The sequence below is a fragment of the Hemiscyllium ocellatum genome, chromosome 7 (assembly GCF_020745735.1).
Source record: "Hemiscyllium ocellatum isolate sHemOce1 chromosome 7, sHemOce1.pat.X.cur, whole genome shotgun sequence".
Lineage (NCBI taxonomy): Eukaryota > Metazoa > Chordata > Chondrichthyes > Orectolobiformes > Hemiscylliidae > Hemiscyllium > Hemiscyllium ocellatum.
Window position 1 is genome coordinate 97,068,558 of NC_083407.1, and position 16,251 is coordinate 97,084,808.

General features: G+C 43.2%; 1 protein-coding gene across 1 annotated transcript in view; it reads left to right on the plus strand.

Moving 5' to 3' along the window:
- tmem237a (transmembrane protein 237a) overlaps positions 1-14,828 on the plus strand; it is a 34,781-nt gene extending 19,953 nt beyond the window's left edge. Inside the window, exons 10-12 of the mRNA XM_060828152.1 lie at positions 1,165-1,261; positions 2,591-2,712; positions 12,458-14,828. Of these exons, the coding sequence (XP_060684135.1) occupies positions 1,165-1,261; positions 2,591-2,712; positions 12,458-12,525 (287 nt within the window). The 3' untranslated portion in view covers positions 12,526-14,828. The remainder of the gene's footprint in view (positions 1-1,164; positions 1,262-2,590; positions 2,713-12,457) is intronic.
- The last annotated feature ends 1,423 nt before the right edge of the window (positions 14,829-16,251 follow it).

A 16,251-nucleotide genomic window follows, 5' to 3' on the forward strand; every position in this document is an offset into this window, starting at 1 on the left:
CAGTCCAATACTGGCTCCTCCACATCCTGGCTTGTGTGTCCAAACTACTTGTTTAAGCCCGGGCATAAAGTGTCATGACACTATTCAAACGTAGGCAGCCATACCCAAGGGTAATATCTACTTATTCCAGCAGGAATTATTGGTCTGAAAGCAGTAGCCCTGTTTAATCCACTCCCCTCCCCTCTCACTCTGCTGCAACGACACTGAGAACAGTTATTATAGCCCCTTTTTAGTTTAGCAGAATGGGTAGACAAATGGCAGGTGGAACCTAAAGCATTGAAATGTAAGTGACAGAAAGAAGAAATGTAGTCTCAATGCCACAGTTCTAAATTGTGTGGAAGAACAGAGGGATCTGAATGAACCTTATGCATGGATCTCTAAGGTGTCACATCATTTTAAGAGAATTGTTAGAAAATTAAATGGGATCATTCGTTACATAAAAAGGCCATGAACACCAGATCTGGTTTGACAGAGTATTGCATTCAGTTGGACCCAGTTTTGCATCTATTCCAGTGTAACCTTTGGAAGTTTAAAACGGCCCTTGAGATTGTGTGCAGAGGAGATTTGCAGGAATGTTTACAGGAAAGGGTGATTTTACAAAAATACTTTGTCTGGAGCTGATCGGTTTGATCTCCCTGGAACAAAGGAGATTAAGCAGCGATTTGATTGAGGAATACAAGATTATGACATGTTTGAATAAGGTAGACCGGAAAAAAACTGTTCTTATTAGCAGATGGTACCAGGATTAGAGAAACAAAAATGTAAGGTTTGAGGAAGATATGTAGGGAAGAATATTTTGTCATGTTTATAGTAATTCTTGTATAAGGCCTTAGGATGCTGGAGCAACCTTGAGATGGTGTCACAGCACAGCTCCTCACTGGACATAAATAGCACAATGTGAGCAGAGTTAGTTAGGGACAGAGGGACAGAATGGGGAATGGGTCTGACTGGATGGCTGTATTGAGAACTGGCATAGACTCAGTGGGCTAAATATCTTCCTCTATGTCATTTATGCCTGTGTGGCTCTATTGTACACTAATGGAGGCCAGCTAACCAAGGACAGACTGGAAATTGTCTTTCTTTCCCTTTTTTAAAAAAGTTATAAGGCATCTGTAATGATGAACAGTTTTGTTGTGTTTATACAGTTTTTTTTTGTTTGTGCAGTGTACTTCATAGCTCTGGTATTATCACTGAGCCAGCAGATGCCCAGTGACAGGCTTAACAGACACCGATTCACAAAAGAATCCAATTTCACTCTTTGGTAAGTTGGAGTTTGTCCTGTTCTGTTACAACAGAGCACTAATGGAATAATAAAGCACAGATTAATTTACCACAAATGCTAATGGCTTTTCAGTCTGTAAACAGCACTGTGTAAATCAGTAATTGGTGTGTGCCCCATCAGAGAATTCCTTATTATATGCTGTACTCGGGCACTTAGAAAGAGGAGCAGAAGTGTTGTTGTGAAGTGTTTTAGTGAGGGGGTTATTCTGTACCCATCCCACCTAACTGAGCCCTTTTTTAAATACAGGCATATGTTTATATGGAGGTGACAGTGTTGAAATGTCAGTTTGTGGTAGACAAGAGAAATGATTGAATGGATGAAGGCTGGTTGGTAATTCACTGAAGTCTCCGCCTCTAAAATCATTTCCTGTGCTCTGTCAGGATGCTGCCCAGGTCAAATCGTGAACCAGCACATCCTGACTTAGGCAAAGCTACAGAAATGTTGAAGAGTTTATTAGCAGGTTTCTTTTTTAATTGTTCATGACCTGTTCAGTCTGTGTTTTGATCCAGTCTTAGCAATCTACCAATGTACATCGTGTGTGCTTTGATGAAAGGGGTACTTCGCTGTGGGTGTTGCGTTTGTTGGCATCTTCAGGAGAGGGTTAAAGAAGAAAAATGAGAACCAGTTGTTAGTTCAGGATTAGGCCTCAAACATCTTAATGTTTTTAGTTCCAAAGGTGGTGACGTTGCATTACAGCTAAGATAATCATGTGTAGAACCGTTATTGAATAATGTAGACATCATAATTAGTTTTGATTATTTTCTGTAAGTTGTTTTTTAGTTTCCAATGCTTATTATATGTAATCGGTAGTCAGCACTTTGCAACATTGACTTCACTCCACCTCAGGAGCAGACCTCTACTCCTATGTCTTTGGTTAATCTTTCATAGCATAAAATTGGATTCCCCACCAACTGATGATATAGTGACTCTATAATCTGTGCTAGTTGCCCAAAGAACATTTAAGAATCAAAAATGTAATGAGGTACTGGTTTCATTAGTCGACAAGGCTAGATAGAGATGGCAGTTTCTTCTGAGTATTTGCAACAATCAACAGCTTTTTTATTTTGGTGGTAATACTCAAATTTTGCAAATCGCACCTCTGCAAGCTGGGTGAAGTCCTAAGCTCTAGGTTGTTCGTATTGGATCAGAATCACTTGGTTACTGAGCTGACAGTAGCGACCTTCTGCATGTTAGATTTGTAGTGAAATTCAATGTCCCACCTCAGTAGTATGTTGCAAAGTTTGTACTAAAGAGCATTTTGTTGTATAAGACCTGTTATTAAATGAATCATTGCCTCTCTCTCTTCAGGCCTTCTGGATCAGAGTTTCAGATTCTGCACCCTTGGGTTGTAGTGAACCTTGTAGTGAGCATCTTGGTTGGACTGGCCTGGATCTTCCTGTCCTATCATCCTACGCTTGATTATACTGAAGGTACATGAGCAAAGATTATGATTAATGATGATCACCCCAGTTGTGAACAGGATAAAAGGGAAGAGGAACTGGGTATAAATCAGCACTTACTGTTTTGAATAGTAAAGGTTTGAAAGCCTTTTGGTTTAGTGGGGAGAGAAAAAGATGTACAAATGGAGGGAGGTATTCATTCCTTTTTCAAAGGAAAAGTAGGACACCACTAAGTATGGGAAAATTGTGAGGTGGGAAATATAGAAGAAAAGCAATACACTGGAACTGCGTCCATACTACATGAAAAGAGAAAAAGGCTAATTATCATTGAGCCAGCAGACACCAATTCACAAAAGAATCCAATTTCACATTTCTTCCATGCTGTTACTTATCTAAGGATATGGATGGACATGCTATATATTACAAAGATATATCTGACGCAATGCGTGATACATTTTAGTGAAATGCAAGCCTACATTCTGTAAATATCTTTAATTAACTTAATTAAAAATCTCACAATACCGTGTAATAGTCCAACAGGTTTATTTGGAAGCACTAGCTTGTGGAACGCTGCTCGTTCATCAGGTGGTTGTGGTCTATAAGACTCAGAATTTATAGCAAACCACCTGATGAAGGAGCAGCATTCTGAAAGCTAGTGCTTTCAAATAAACCTGTTGGACTATAACCTGGTGTTGTCTGATTCTTAATTTTGTACACCTCAGTCCAACACTGGCTCCTCGACATCATTTTAATTAACCTGTTAACTTATGATGTGAATGCAGTAGGTGGCACTTTAACCAAGACCTTCTGACGCAAAGGTCTGGACAGTATCACAGCATTGTGAATAGATAGGGACTTTTCTCACTGCAGCATAGGTTGAGAGGTGACCTTATAGAGGCTTAGAAAATCATGAGTGGTATTGATAAGTTTGTTGGTAGGTGTCTTTTTTCCTTTGCATAGGAGATTTCAAGACTAGGGGGCATATTTTTAAGGTAAGCGGAGAGAGATTTAAAAAGACGTGAAAGGCAGATTTCTTTTACAGAGGGTGATTCATGTGAGGAATAAACTTCCTCAGAAAGTGGATGCAGGCACAGTTACAACATTTAGAAGACTTGGATAAGTACGTGAACAGGAAAGATTTGGAGGGAAATGGGCCAGGAACAGGCAGGTGAAACCAGCTTAGTTTGGGATTAAGTTTGCTATGGACTGGTTGGAACAAAGGGTCCATTTCCAGGCTGCATGACTCTATGACACTAAATAGCAGAAGAAGCAATGGCAACATGAAGAGAAACTCGTTCACCCAATGAGTGATTAGGATTAAGAATGTGCTCCCTGAGTGTGTGGTGGTGCTCCCTGAGTGTGTGGTGGAAGCATGTTCATTTGAGGCATTCAGGACAGAATTGAATGTTATCTGAAACAGGCAAATGTATGTTGTTGCAGGGAAAAGGTGGGGGAGCAATTGTCAGTTTTCACTCTGAAAACTGGTACTGATGCAATGGGCCAAATGGTCACCTCCTGTGCTATAACAATTGACAATTCTGTAAAGATAAAACTTGTCAGCACTTGTACATGTTTTCTGTCAGTGTGTTGTGTTCCCCTGTTACCGGTGAATGTGTGTTCAGCTGGAGTTGCTTATTTCCTCTGTGTTCATTATGTTGTTTGTGGTACACTGTGCAAAAAGATCATAGAGCATTAAAAGTACAGCATGTTAAGTGATGCTGTGGGAAGGTTCACTGTCAGCAGATTAAGGATGATCTGTGAATGTTAGATCCTATCTGTGTGCAACTGAGCTTCACATTCCATATCTTCTGTCGGTGCTTGGTGATGTCATGGGCAGTGTTCTGGTTAAAAGAAGACACAAGTTAATGAGTTCAAAAAGTTACAAGTAAAAAATGAGGTCTGCAGATGCTGGAGATCACAGCTGCAAATGTGTTGCTGGTCAAAGCACAGCAGGCCAGGCAGCATCTCAGGAATAGAGAATTCGACGTTTCGAGCATAAGCCCTTCATCAGGAATAAGAGAGAGAGAGAGCCAAGCAGGCTAAGATAAAGGGTAGGGAGGAGGGACTAGGGGGAGGGGCGATGGAGGTGGGATAGGTGGAAGGAGGTCAAGGTGAGGGTGATAGGCCGGAGTGGGGTGGGGGCGGAGAGGTCAGGAAGAGGATTGCAGGTTAGGAGGGCGGTGCTGAGTTGAGGGAACCGACTGAGACAAGGTGGGGGGAGGGGAAATGAGGAAACTGGAGAAATCTGAATTCATACCTTGTGGTTGAAGGGTTCCCAGGCGGAAGATGAGGCGCTCCTCCTCCAGCCGTCGTGTTGTTGTGTTCTGCCGGTGGAGGAGTCCAAGGACCTGCATGTCCTCGGTGGAGTGGGAGGGAGAGTTAAAGTGTTGAGCCACGGGGTGATTGGGTTGGTTGGTTCGGGCGGCCCGGAGGTGTTCTCTGAAGCGTTCCGCAAGTAAGCGGCCTGTCTCCCCAATATAGAGGAGGCCACATCGGGTGCAGCGGATGCAATAGATGATGTGTGTGGAGGTACAGGTGAACTTGTGGCGGATATGGAAGGATCCCTTGGGGCCTTGGAGGGAAGTGAGTGTGGAGGTGTGGGCGCAAGTTTTACATTTCCTGCGGTTGCAGGGGAAGGTGCCGGGGGTGGAGGTTGGGTTGGTGGGGGGTGTGGATCTGACGAGGGAGTCACGAAGGGAGTGGTCCTTGCGGAACGCTGATAGGGGAGGGGAGGGAAATATATCCTTGGTGGTGGGGTCCGTTTGGAGGTGGCGGCGGATGATACGTTGTATGCGGAGGTTGGTGGGGTGGTAGGTGAGAACCAGTGGGGTTCTGTCTTGGTGGCGGTTGGAGGAGCGGGGCTCAAGGGCGGAGGAGCGGGAAGTGGAGGAGATGCGGTGGAGGGCATCGTCGATCACGTCTGGGGGGAATCTGCGGTCCTTGAAGAAGGAGGCCATCTGGGCTGTGCGGTGTTGGAATTGGTCCCCCTGGGAGCAGATGCGGCGGAGACGAAGGAATTGGGAGTATGGGATGGCATTTTTACAGGGGGCAGGGTGGGAGGAGGTGTAGTCCAGGTAGCTGTGGGAGTCAGTCGGTTTATAATAGATGTCTGTGTTGAGTCGGTCGCCCGAGATAGAAATGGAGAGGTCTAGGAAGGGGAGGGAGGAGTCTGAGATGGTCCAGGTGAATTTCAGGTCGGGATGGAAGGTGTTAGTAAAGTTGATGAACTGTTCAACCTCCTCGTGGGAGCACGAGGCAGCGCCGATACAGTCATCGATGTAGCGGAGGAAAAGGTGGGGGGTGGTGCCAGTGTAGTTGCGGAAGATGGACTGTTCCACATATCCTACGAAGAGGCAGGCATAGCTGGGGCCCATGCGGGTGCCCATGGCAACTCCTTTAGTTTGGAGGAAGTGGGAGGATTGAAAAGAGAAGTTATTCAGGGTGAGGACCAGTTCAGTCAGTCGAAGGAGGGTGTCAGTGGAAGGGTACTGGTTGGTGCGGCGGGAAAGGAAGAAGCGGAGGGCTTTGAGTCCTTCGTGATGGGGGATGGAGGTGTACAGGGACTGGATGTCCATAGTGAAAATAAGGCGTTGGGGACCGGGGAAGCGAAAATCCTGGAGGAGGTGGAGGGCGTGGGTGGTGTCCCGAACGTAGGTCGGGAGTTCTTGGACTAAAGGGGACAGGACCGTGTCGAGGTATTGGGAGATGAGTTCGGTGGGGCAGGAGCAGGCTGAGACAATGGGTCGGCCGGGGCAGGCAGGTTTGTGGATTTTGGGCAGGAGGTAGAAACGGGCGGTGCGGGGTTGTGGGACTATGAGGTTGGAGGCGGTGGATGGGAGATCCCCTGAGGTGATGAGGTCCTGGATGGTCTGGGAGATGATGGTTTGGTGGTGGGAGGTGGGGTCGTGGTCAAGGGGGCGATAAGAGGAGGCGTCCGCGAGCTGGCGTTTGGCTTCAGCGGTATACAGGTCAGTGTGCCATACAACCACCGCGCCTCCCTTGTCTGCGGGTTTGATGGTGAGGTTGGGATTGGAGCGGAGGGAGTGGAGGGCTGCACGTTCTGAGGGTGAGAGGTTGGAGTGGGTAAGAGGGGTGGACAGGTTGAGTCGGTTAATGTCACGGCGGCAGTTGGCTATAAAGAGGTCGAGGGCGGGTAGGAGGCCAGCACGGGGTGTCCAGGTGGATGGGGTGTGTTGGAGGCGGGAGAAGGGGTCGTCAGAGGGTGGGCGGGAGTCTTGGTTGTGAAAGTAGGCACGGAGGCGAAGGCGGCGGAAGAATTGCTCAATATCTCGGCGCGTGTTGAACTCATTAATCCGAGGGCGTAGGGGAATGAAGGTGAGGCCCCTGCTGAGGACTGATCTTTCATCCTCAGAGAGGGGGAGGTCTGGAGGGATGGTGAAAATCCGGCAAGGCTGGGAGCTAGGACCTGGTGTAGGGTTTGGGTGATAGTTAGTTTGCTTTGATAAAAATCTACTGGAATTATGGATTTGGCAGTTATGGTGCTGGAAGTGTTAGTATGGACTACAGCGGTGTACTGGCAAGTGCTCTGAACTCTGAATCTCGCTATCACATCAAAATCTCTATTATTTTCAGAATATGTTTTTCCATTAACTGGGGAACCTCGAATGCAGGGACACAGGATAAGAAGTCAATCATTTGATTGATTTGATTTATTGTTGCATGTACCTCAGTGAAAAGCGTTGTTTGTAAGCAGTACACTCGGATCATAGTTAACAAGTACATACAGATCATAGGGGACACAAAACTTGGACAGAGTGGGGCATACGAGGGGAGAGGCCATTTTGGATTTGGTGCTCGGCAATGAGTCAGGACAGGTATCAGATCACGTGGTGGGAGAACACTTTGGTGATGGCGACCACAATCGCCTCACATTTACCATAGCCTTGGAGAGGGAAAGGAGCAGTTACCAAGGGAAGGTATTTAATTGGGGAAAAGGAAATAATGACGCCATCAGGCAGGAGTTGGGAAGTACAGATTGGTAGCAGTTTGTTCCACAGAAAGGGCACAACAGGTGTGTGGAGGCTGTTTTAAGGAGCGGCTGTCGCGAGTGATGCATAAATTTGTTCCTCTGAGATAGGCAAGAAGGGGTAAGATTAAGGAGCCTTGGATGACGAGAACAGAGGAGCTTCTCGTCAAAAGGAAGAAAGCAGCTTACTAGTGGCGGAAGCAAGGATCTGGCACAGCTTTTGAGGATTACAGGTTTGCTAGAAAGGAGCTCAGAAATGTGCTGGGGGGAGCCAGTAGGCAGCATGAAAAAGGTTTGGCAGGAAGGATGAGGGAGAACCCAAAGACATTTTACTCATATGTGAGGAATAAGAGAATGATCAGGGAGAAAGTAAGTCTGGTCAAGGATAGCGTAAGGAACTTGTGCGTGGAATCTGAGCGGATAGGGGAAGCCCTAAATGAGTGTTTTGCTCCGGTTTTCACTAAGGAAAGGGACCGTGTGGTGAATGAGAACTTTGAGGAGCTGGGACACAGGCTTAAACAGATCAAGATTGATGAAGTTGATGTGCAGGAAGTTTTGGCAAACATTAAGATTGATAAGTCCCCAGGGCCAGACCAGATTTATCCTAGGTCGCTCCGAAAAGCGAGAAAGGAGGTTGCTAAGCCACTGGTGAAGATCTTTGCTTCCTCACTCTACATGGGAGTCGTACCGAGGATTGGAGGGAGGTGAATGTTGTCCATCTTTTCAAGAAGGGTAATAGGAGAATCCCTGGCAATTACAGACCAGTCAGTCTTACATCCGTGCTCAACAAGGTTTTAGAAAGAATTCTGAGGGATAGTATCTCTGACTATTTGGAAAAGTATAGCATGATTAAAGGCAGTCACCATGGATTTGTGAGGGGCAGGTCATGCCTCAAATCTTATTGAGTTCTTTGAGGAGGTGATGAGACAGGGCGAGTAGTGAATGTGGTGTATATGGGCTTCAGCAAGGCATTTGACAAGGTTCCCAATGGTAGGTTCATTCATAAAGTCAAGAGGTATGGGATACAGGGAAATTTGGCTATCTGGATTCGGAATTGGTTGGCTGACAGAAGGCAGAAAGTGGTTGTAGATGAAATATATTCTGCTTGGAGGTCAGTGGTGAGTGGTGTTCCACAAGGCTGTGTTCCTGGGCTCTTTGTAGTTTTTATAAATAACTTTGAGGAGGTTGAGGGGTGGTTTCGTAAATTTGCTGAAGACACAAATGTTGGAGGTGCCGTTGATAGTATAGAGGGCTATTGTAGGCTGCAGCGTGACATCGACAGGATGCAGAGCTGGGCTGAGAAATTACAGATGGAGTTCAACTTCAATGTGAAGTGATGCATTTTGGAAGGTCAAACTTGAATGCTGACTATAGGATTAAATACAGGATTCTTGGCAGTGTGGAGGAACAAAAGGATCTTGGTGTTCAAGTGCATAGATCCCAAAACATGTAGTGTTTTGGCTTTTATTAACAGAGGAATCGAGTTTAAGAACTGTGAGGTTTTGCTGCAGCTCTACAAGTCCCTGGTGAGACCACACTTGGAATATTGTGTCCAGTTCTGGCCGCCCTGTTATAGGAAAGATATGGAGGCTTTGGAGAGGGTGCAAAAAAGGTTTAACAGGATGCTGTCTGGACCGGAGAGCTTGTCTTCTGAGGAGAGGTTGACTAAGCTCGAAGAGAGGTGACCTGATCGAGGTATACAAGGTAATGAGAGGCATGGATAGAGTCAATAGTCAGAGACTTTTCCCCAGGGCAGGATTGACTGGTACGAGGGGTCATAGTTTTAAAATATTAGGAGAAAGGTATAGAGGAGACGTCAGAGGAAGGTTCTTCAGGCAGAATGTTGTGAATGCATGGAATGTGTTGCCAATGGGTGGTGGTGGAAGCAGAGCCATTAGGGACATTTAAGCAACTGCAGGACATGCACGTGGACAGCAGTGAATTAAGGGGTGTATAGGTTAGGTTATCTTATTTTAGATTAGGAATAATCCTCAGCACAACATCGTGGGCCAAAGGGCCTGTTCTGTGCTGTACATTTTCTATGTTCTACACAGGTTGCACCGCACAGCACTTGTGCATGGCAAGATCAATATTCTTTGAAGTTAGAGAATCCATTTATCTGTCTAATAATAGCAGGGAAGAGTGGTTGCTGTACAAGTCTGTTATGCACCAGGACAGTATGCTTTCTATGATGCACCTGTCAGAGTTGGTGAGGGTCCTTACGGACGTCCTAAATTTCCTTTGCCGCCTGGGGAAGGAGAGGCATTGTTGTGCCCCCTTGACCGTTGTATCTACATGGAAAGTCCAGAACAGGTTGCCGGTTATCATCACTCCTAGGAAGTGACTTGACAAATTTCTTCAGTCTGAGGGCTTTGCATCTCTGGAATTCTCTACCCCAGCTGTTTGTGGTGTTCCTTCATTGGGTACATTCAGGGTTGTGACAGACAGTTAGTCTCTTGGAAACTAGGGTTAGAAGGAATTCCTGGAAAATTTCGAGATAGAAGATCATCCAAGATTATATTGAATGGTGGAGCAGGCTCAAGGGACCTTTTTGGTTTACTCTTGCTCCTGTTTCTCTAATTCCTACCACTGAGGCTGCCAATTGTAAGCACTGTAATATTGTCCATTTCTGCTTCTGCATTAGTCTGTTGCAACTGCAACCTATATCTATCATTTGTGAACTTCAGATTCAGTTATTCCAATGCTTCCCATTTTCCATCCTCTATAAATTTGACCTTTCCCAAATTACTGCTTCACATATTTTAGCATACACCATGTCCTGTCCATTTGTTACCCCTGTGTTTTCTGACATAGGTTGGCTCTCAGACAAACAATGTTTCAAATTTAAAATTGTCATGTGTTCACAGTGGTCCATAGTCTCACCCCTCCCTATTGCTGTAACATCCTTCCGCATAAAACTCTGAGAATTTGATATTCCTCCAATTTTGGTGCATCTTTGACTTTTTTTCCCACTATTGGCAGATGTAGTTTTAATGTCTAGACTGTAAGCTCTGGAATTTCTTCTCTGACGATTTGCCCCTCTCTCCCCTACTTTAAGACTTCTGGTTTTTGATCAAGCTTTTTGTCAATTGCCTAATGATTCATTTCTTAAGTCATTGTCAGTACCTAGGCGAAAGTGAGTACTGCAGCAGGAGATCAGAGTCAAGGTTAGAGTAATGCTGGAAAAGCGCAGCAGGCCAGGCAGCATCCAGGAGCACCTGCTGTGTTTTTCCAGCACCACTCTAATCGTGACATTGTCAGTATCTGATTACACTCCTGTGAAGCTCTTTGGGACATTTTACGACGTTCGTTGTAGGCAGCATGGATGTGATCTCCTCACCACATTCGTTACTTTTGTCCTCCCTGTTGCAAACAATATTTTTTGCTCGATAATGAATGACAAGCCTTGTTAAAAACGCATGGAAAGCATGTGTTAACAGAGACGGCCAGTGATGATCCACTCAACTGTGAAGGATATTGCACAACTATATTTTTCCCAGTTCCTGTCCATAGTTTACTCTCTTTTGTGCTTGCAATGTGGCCATTCGCCGTCCTTCTAAGTTACCCAGAGTAAGTGAACTTGATCAAGGAATGTGGACTTGCTCTTTAACTTCTGCAAGTGAAACAGTTTGATATTACTTAATAGTTTGCTAGGTACAAGATAATTAAGAGTCAATTACATTGGCAAGGCACTGGATCACACATATGCCACACGAGGAAAAAAGAAGCAGGTATCCTGCCTTAAAGGCTATTAACGAAGAGTCTAAATCAGAATATCTCTAATTGGATAGATAAAGAGTATAATTAAGGGCTACATATGTACGCTTGTGATGTAAGTTAATAAAGCCATTTAATAAAAGCAAAATAAGAACTGGGGTTCATATTGAAACACAAAGCTTTTATATTAAACTTGTATTGAACTGTAGACCATTAGGTCATACTTGGATTACTCCTCTCTGTCTGGTCTCCATATTATGAAAAGTTTACTGAGGCACTGGAAATAGTTCAAACATAATTCACAATGATTATACTAGAACTGAGAAGATATATGTATTGAGAAAGATAGAAGGGCTGAACAAGCGGAGGCTTATTCTCTGGAAAAGTAAAGGTTTGGGAGATTTTGTAATTTTGAAAACGGCCTTGTTAGGATGGCTGTAGAGTAATTGTTTCCACTTGTGAAGAAGTTTAAACTAGGTCAAACACAAGATAGTCATTAATAAATCCAAAAAGGAATTCAGGAGGAATGTCTTCATTTGAGGTTTCATACACATTCTCTCTAAAAGTGGCTGAGGCAGTATAATAAATCATTTAAGTGAAGCTAGATAAACACACGAGGCAGAAAGGATTAGATGAAGTGGGATGAGGCACAAATGTTGACATTGATCTGAGTTGCCTGTTTCTGTGATGTAAACCTGACATAGTGAACCAGTCAGCTTTTGCGACAATTCAATGGAGATGCTTGACAGAAGTATAGGTAATCTATTTAGGATTTGTATATTGCTTTCATCTGGTTACTCATCAAATCTCTTTGGAGAATACAAATAAGGTCAACTAAAATCAATTCTTGAAATCACATTATCTTGAATTACTGGAGTTTCATAAAAGTGTACTGCAAGAATGCTGTGATATAAAGTTATGTATAATATCTATCCAATTTTTGCTATAGTTAATGAATTGGTGAAAATATAGCCAGGATGTCATATTATTATCTGGGTGATATCCATCTTCATGGACTGAGTATTTACTACTGAATTGGAGTCTCACTAAAGTTTTCATTTTTCTTTGTAGAATCAGAGTTTGCATCACACATGAATGACATTGGTGCACCTGATGAGAAAATTAAAGCTCAAGCATAAAATGTGAGCCTTTAATACTGAAGGTGCGTGGAACATTACATCAAAATGGTCTGGCTACAAGGGACTTTGAATTCCTTTTTGTTTGGTTTTGTGTGATGAAAATTGTATGGTGCAGATGTCCATGCTTATGCTTTCATCCGAAGTCAATTTTCATCTCTGTTGAAAAGATGTCCACATCACACATTATGTTCCAGTATGAATAGTCCAGTGGATGTCAGTCGACTTTTGAAGCTACGAAAAGTTCCTTCTGAAACTTGGATCAACATATACGTTGAGTATGCTACTGTGGGTGGCCTCCATCTGTGTTTGCTGTGACTCTTTTGTGTGGGTGTGTCTTAAATTTTTTTGCATCTTTGCAACGAAAGCCTGAATCACCTGCTCAATCTCTTGCACCCAGATGTAAGATACCAGTAAGAATAAACATTCTCTTGTGGAGTAAAAATTGAGGCTGACCACTAATACAAGTACAACATGTCGCTAAAAGTATGGAAAGGGGTCATTTTATACACAGAGTGTATGCAAAATCGATTTTTATTTGGGGCTGATATCTTCTACTGGGTCAACTTATACACCCTTATTTACTATAATATTAGATTGGGTGTCAAGTAGCATTGTATACTGTCATTTGTAACTAACGCCCACGTTCAGACACTGCTCAGATCGAGGGAACTGAAGTTTGATTTGCCAGTTTCAGCAGAGTTTTTTTGAATGCTTAGCACTGATTCACAACCCTAAATCAGCACACCTTTTTTTCTTTGTTTCATGTGTGGAATGTGGGCATCTCCTTAAATCAACTTTGCCATCTTAGCAAAGTTATTAGATGCCTCGTGTGGAAAACAGTTTTAAAAATAAAACATATTGATGTAATAAGGGCTGCAGTTCTGAGACTGACATGGAGACACAAAACTTTGTACCTGCCCTGGGAATGCTTGATGGAACAGTGGTCAAAAAGCTTTACTCAGTATCAATATCCATCTGTACCTGCCCTCAGGATGTTTGATGGGACAGTATGGAGGGAGATTTGCACTAACTCTGCATTGTACCTGTCCTGAGAGCATTTGTTAGAATAGTGTAGAAGGAGCTTAATTCTATTTAAGCTTTCACAAATGGAAAAGTCTTTTCATGTTCCCCAGCAAAGTTGTGAGGAGGTGCAGAGCCCAGTGCTCAGTGACAGTTTAAGTGGCCTGCCTAACTTGTGTTTTGGCAGCTCCCAACAAAGTAATCAAGTGGAAAACAGAAGCAGTAAAACTGCCATCTTCAATATGTGCCTCCAAAAGTGAAACTGTTGGCAGCTAGTCACAGAGTAATTATCAAAACTGCCAGGGAGCTGTATAAAGTTAAGCCAAGCAGCTGTGGTAGTTTGAACTTGAGAAGATTTCTGAATAGGGTAGAGGAAATATAAGGTTGCTGTGCAGCATATCCCTTCCAGGGGAAGTCCAGCAGAATCAGTCAGAGTTTCAGGACACGTACAACCTGTGAGCCTCATTCACTTGATGAACGTGAATTGTCTCTTAAATGAAAGGAATGTTTATCCAAAATGACTCCTGAGATGGATTCTCCTTTATAGCATCAATATTCAGTCTTGCAAATTAGTCTTTGCCATGAAACCCTATGTCGCTACTCATTCAGGTTACTATTACCAACAAAGCTTGACGTTCTGATTTAGGGTTTACTCATTACTAAGTTATTGCCTGAAATAAAACAATAATATAAAGACAAAATACAACTAAGTGATCTGGCAAACTAGAGCCATAGTTAGTACACAGTTAGCTTTAGAGTTTCTAATTGTTTATAGAGAGGTCTTGGAATGCATTGGGTTACATCTTTCTTTGTGAACCAGAGTGTGTTTGAGTCCCAAGTGTGGAATCAGAACCTGTCTCCTTGGGTTATTTTTGGTGAGATCGTGGATTTGTAGGAAGAATTGAAAAGATGAGTTACAGGCATAAGCCACAGCTCAGATCTTATTAATCAGAAGATCTTAGATTCAAGTTCCACAAGAGAAATTCGTATATAAAGTTCATGCTAATACTGCTGTGTGGTAGGTGAACATGAAAAATCCTTCAGTACTATAGTGTCTCAGCCAAAACTTTATTCAACAACTGAAATCAATAAATCAAATAGGTAATTTGTTATTTCTGTTCTGGAATCTTGCTGTGCACAATCTGGCTGCTGTGTTTCTTACACCACAACAGTAACTTCAAAAGTGCTTCATTGGTGTAAAATTCTTTGTAATTTTGAGATTAAAAATACAAGTTCTTATATTTCAAACAAAAATTTGAGATAAGCTTTTTAATCATGATAAAATAAAGCATTTGAATCAAAATGTTAGTCCTTGTGATTTCTTCACTCCACAAAAACCATTTCCCTAAATTTCTACCTTTTTGTCCTGACCAAGAGAATTCTTGACAGGGTTCAGCTCTATGGTCATCGGTCACCTCTGTACTGTGCCTGAGACCATTCTGCACCTGCATGGCTGGCAAGTGAGCCTCAGTTTCTGATCCTGATACCAAAGGACATGTGTGTTATCTGTAAGGGGTCAAAGACCAGTAAAGTGCAGCACAAGAACAGGCCCTTTGGCCCACCAAGGCTGTGCTGACACATGCAATTCGTATTCCTCTATTCTTGATGATTCATAAATCTGTCAGGATGACTCTCTTAAACATTGCGATTGTATCTTCTACCACCTCCTTTGGCAGCATATTACAGATACTTAACTCTCTCTCAAGGGTTTTAGCACCCTTCTCTAAATAAGGGACCCAAAACTGAACACACTATTCAAAATGTGGTCTGACCAATTTATTTATAAGATGTATGAACCTCTGGCAAGACCAATATTTTTTGCCCAAGCCTAATTTCCCTGGAGGAGAAAGTGGTGATCAAGAACTTTATTTTTAAACAATCACACCAGGTCACCATTAATGAAATTAACATTTTATATTCCAAGTTTTATTCAATTAATTTAAGTTCTCATTTTCTTTGGTATGATGTGAACTCATGTCTCTGGATTGCTAACTGGGCAACATGTCTGCAATGCTGACCATACTGCAACCCTGAAACCAATGATGGTACTGTTGTCTCTGAGTTATTTATTGTCTGTGGATTGATAGCAACTCATAGGAACATAGAAGCAGGAGTAGGTCAGCCTGCTCTGCCATTCAAAATGGTCATGGTTGAAATCCACTTCAATCCCTTTTTCTCCACTCTAACCCCATATCCCCTTATGCCATTTATATTTAGAAATCTGTCAGTCTCTTTAAAAGGTGGACAATAAATGTGATGCCCACAAGTAATTTCTTTTAAAATCCAATGATTAAGCTTCCACAGCTCTCTGGGATAGAGAATTCCAAAAATTTTCAATCAGCCAAGTGAAAACAACTCTTATCACAATCGTAAGTGGCTTCCCCTTTATTTTGTAATGGTATCCCCTGGTTTGAGACTCCCGAGCAGGGGAAGCATCTTACATGTATCTACCCTGCTTATTTAAGTATATTATAGGTTTCAATCTTTTGACTCTATGGAATCCATATCCCTCTATTCCCAATATATTCATATATCTAGGAGAAAGTGAGGACTGGAGATCAGAGTCGAGAGTGTGGTGCTGGAAAAGCCTGACCAGCTGTGCTTTTCCAGCACCACAATCTCAACCTCCGGGTGCTCCGGTTTCCTCCCACAGTCCAAAGATGTGCGGGTCAGGTGAATTGGCCATGCTAAATTGCCCGTAGTGTT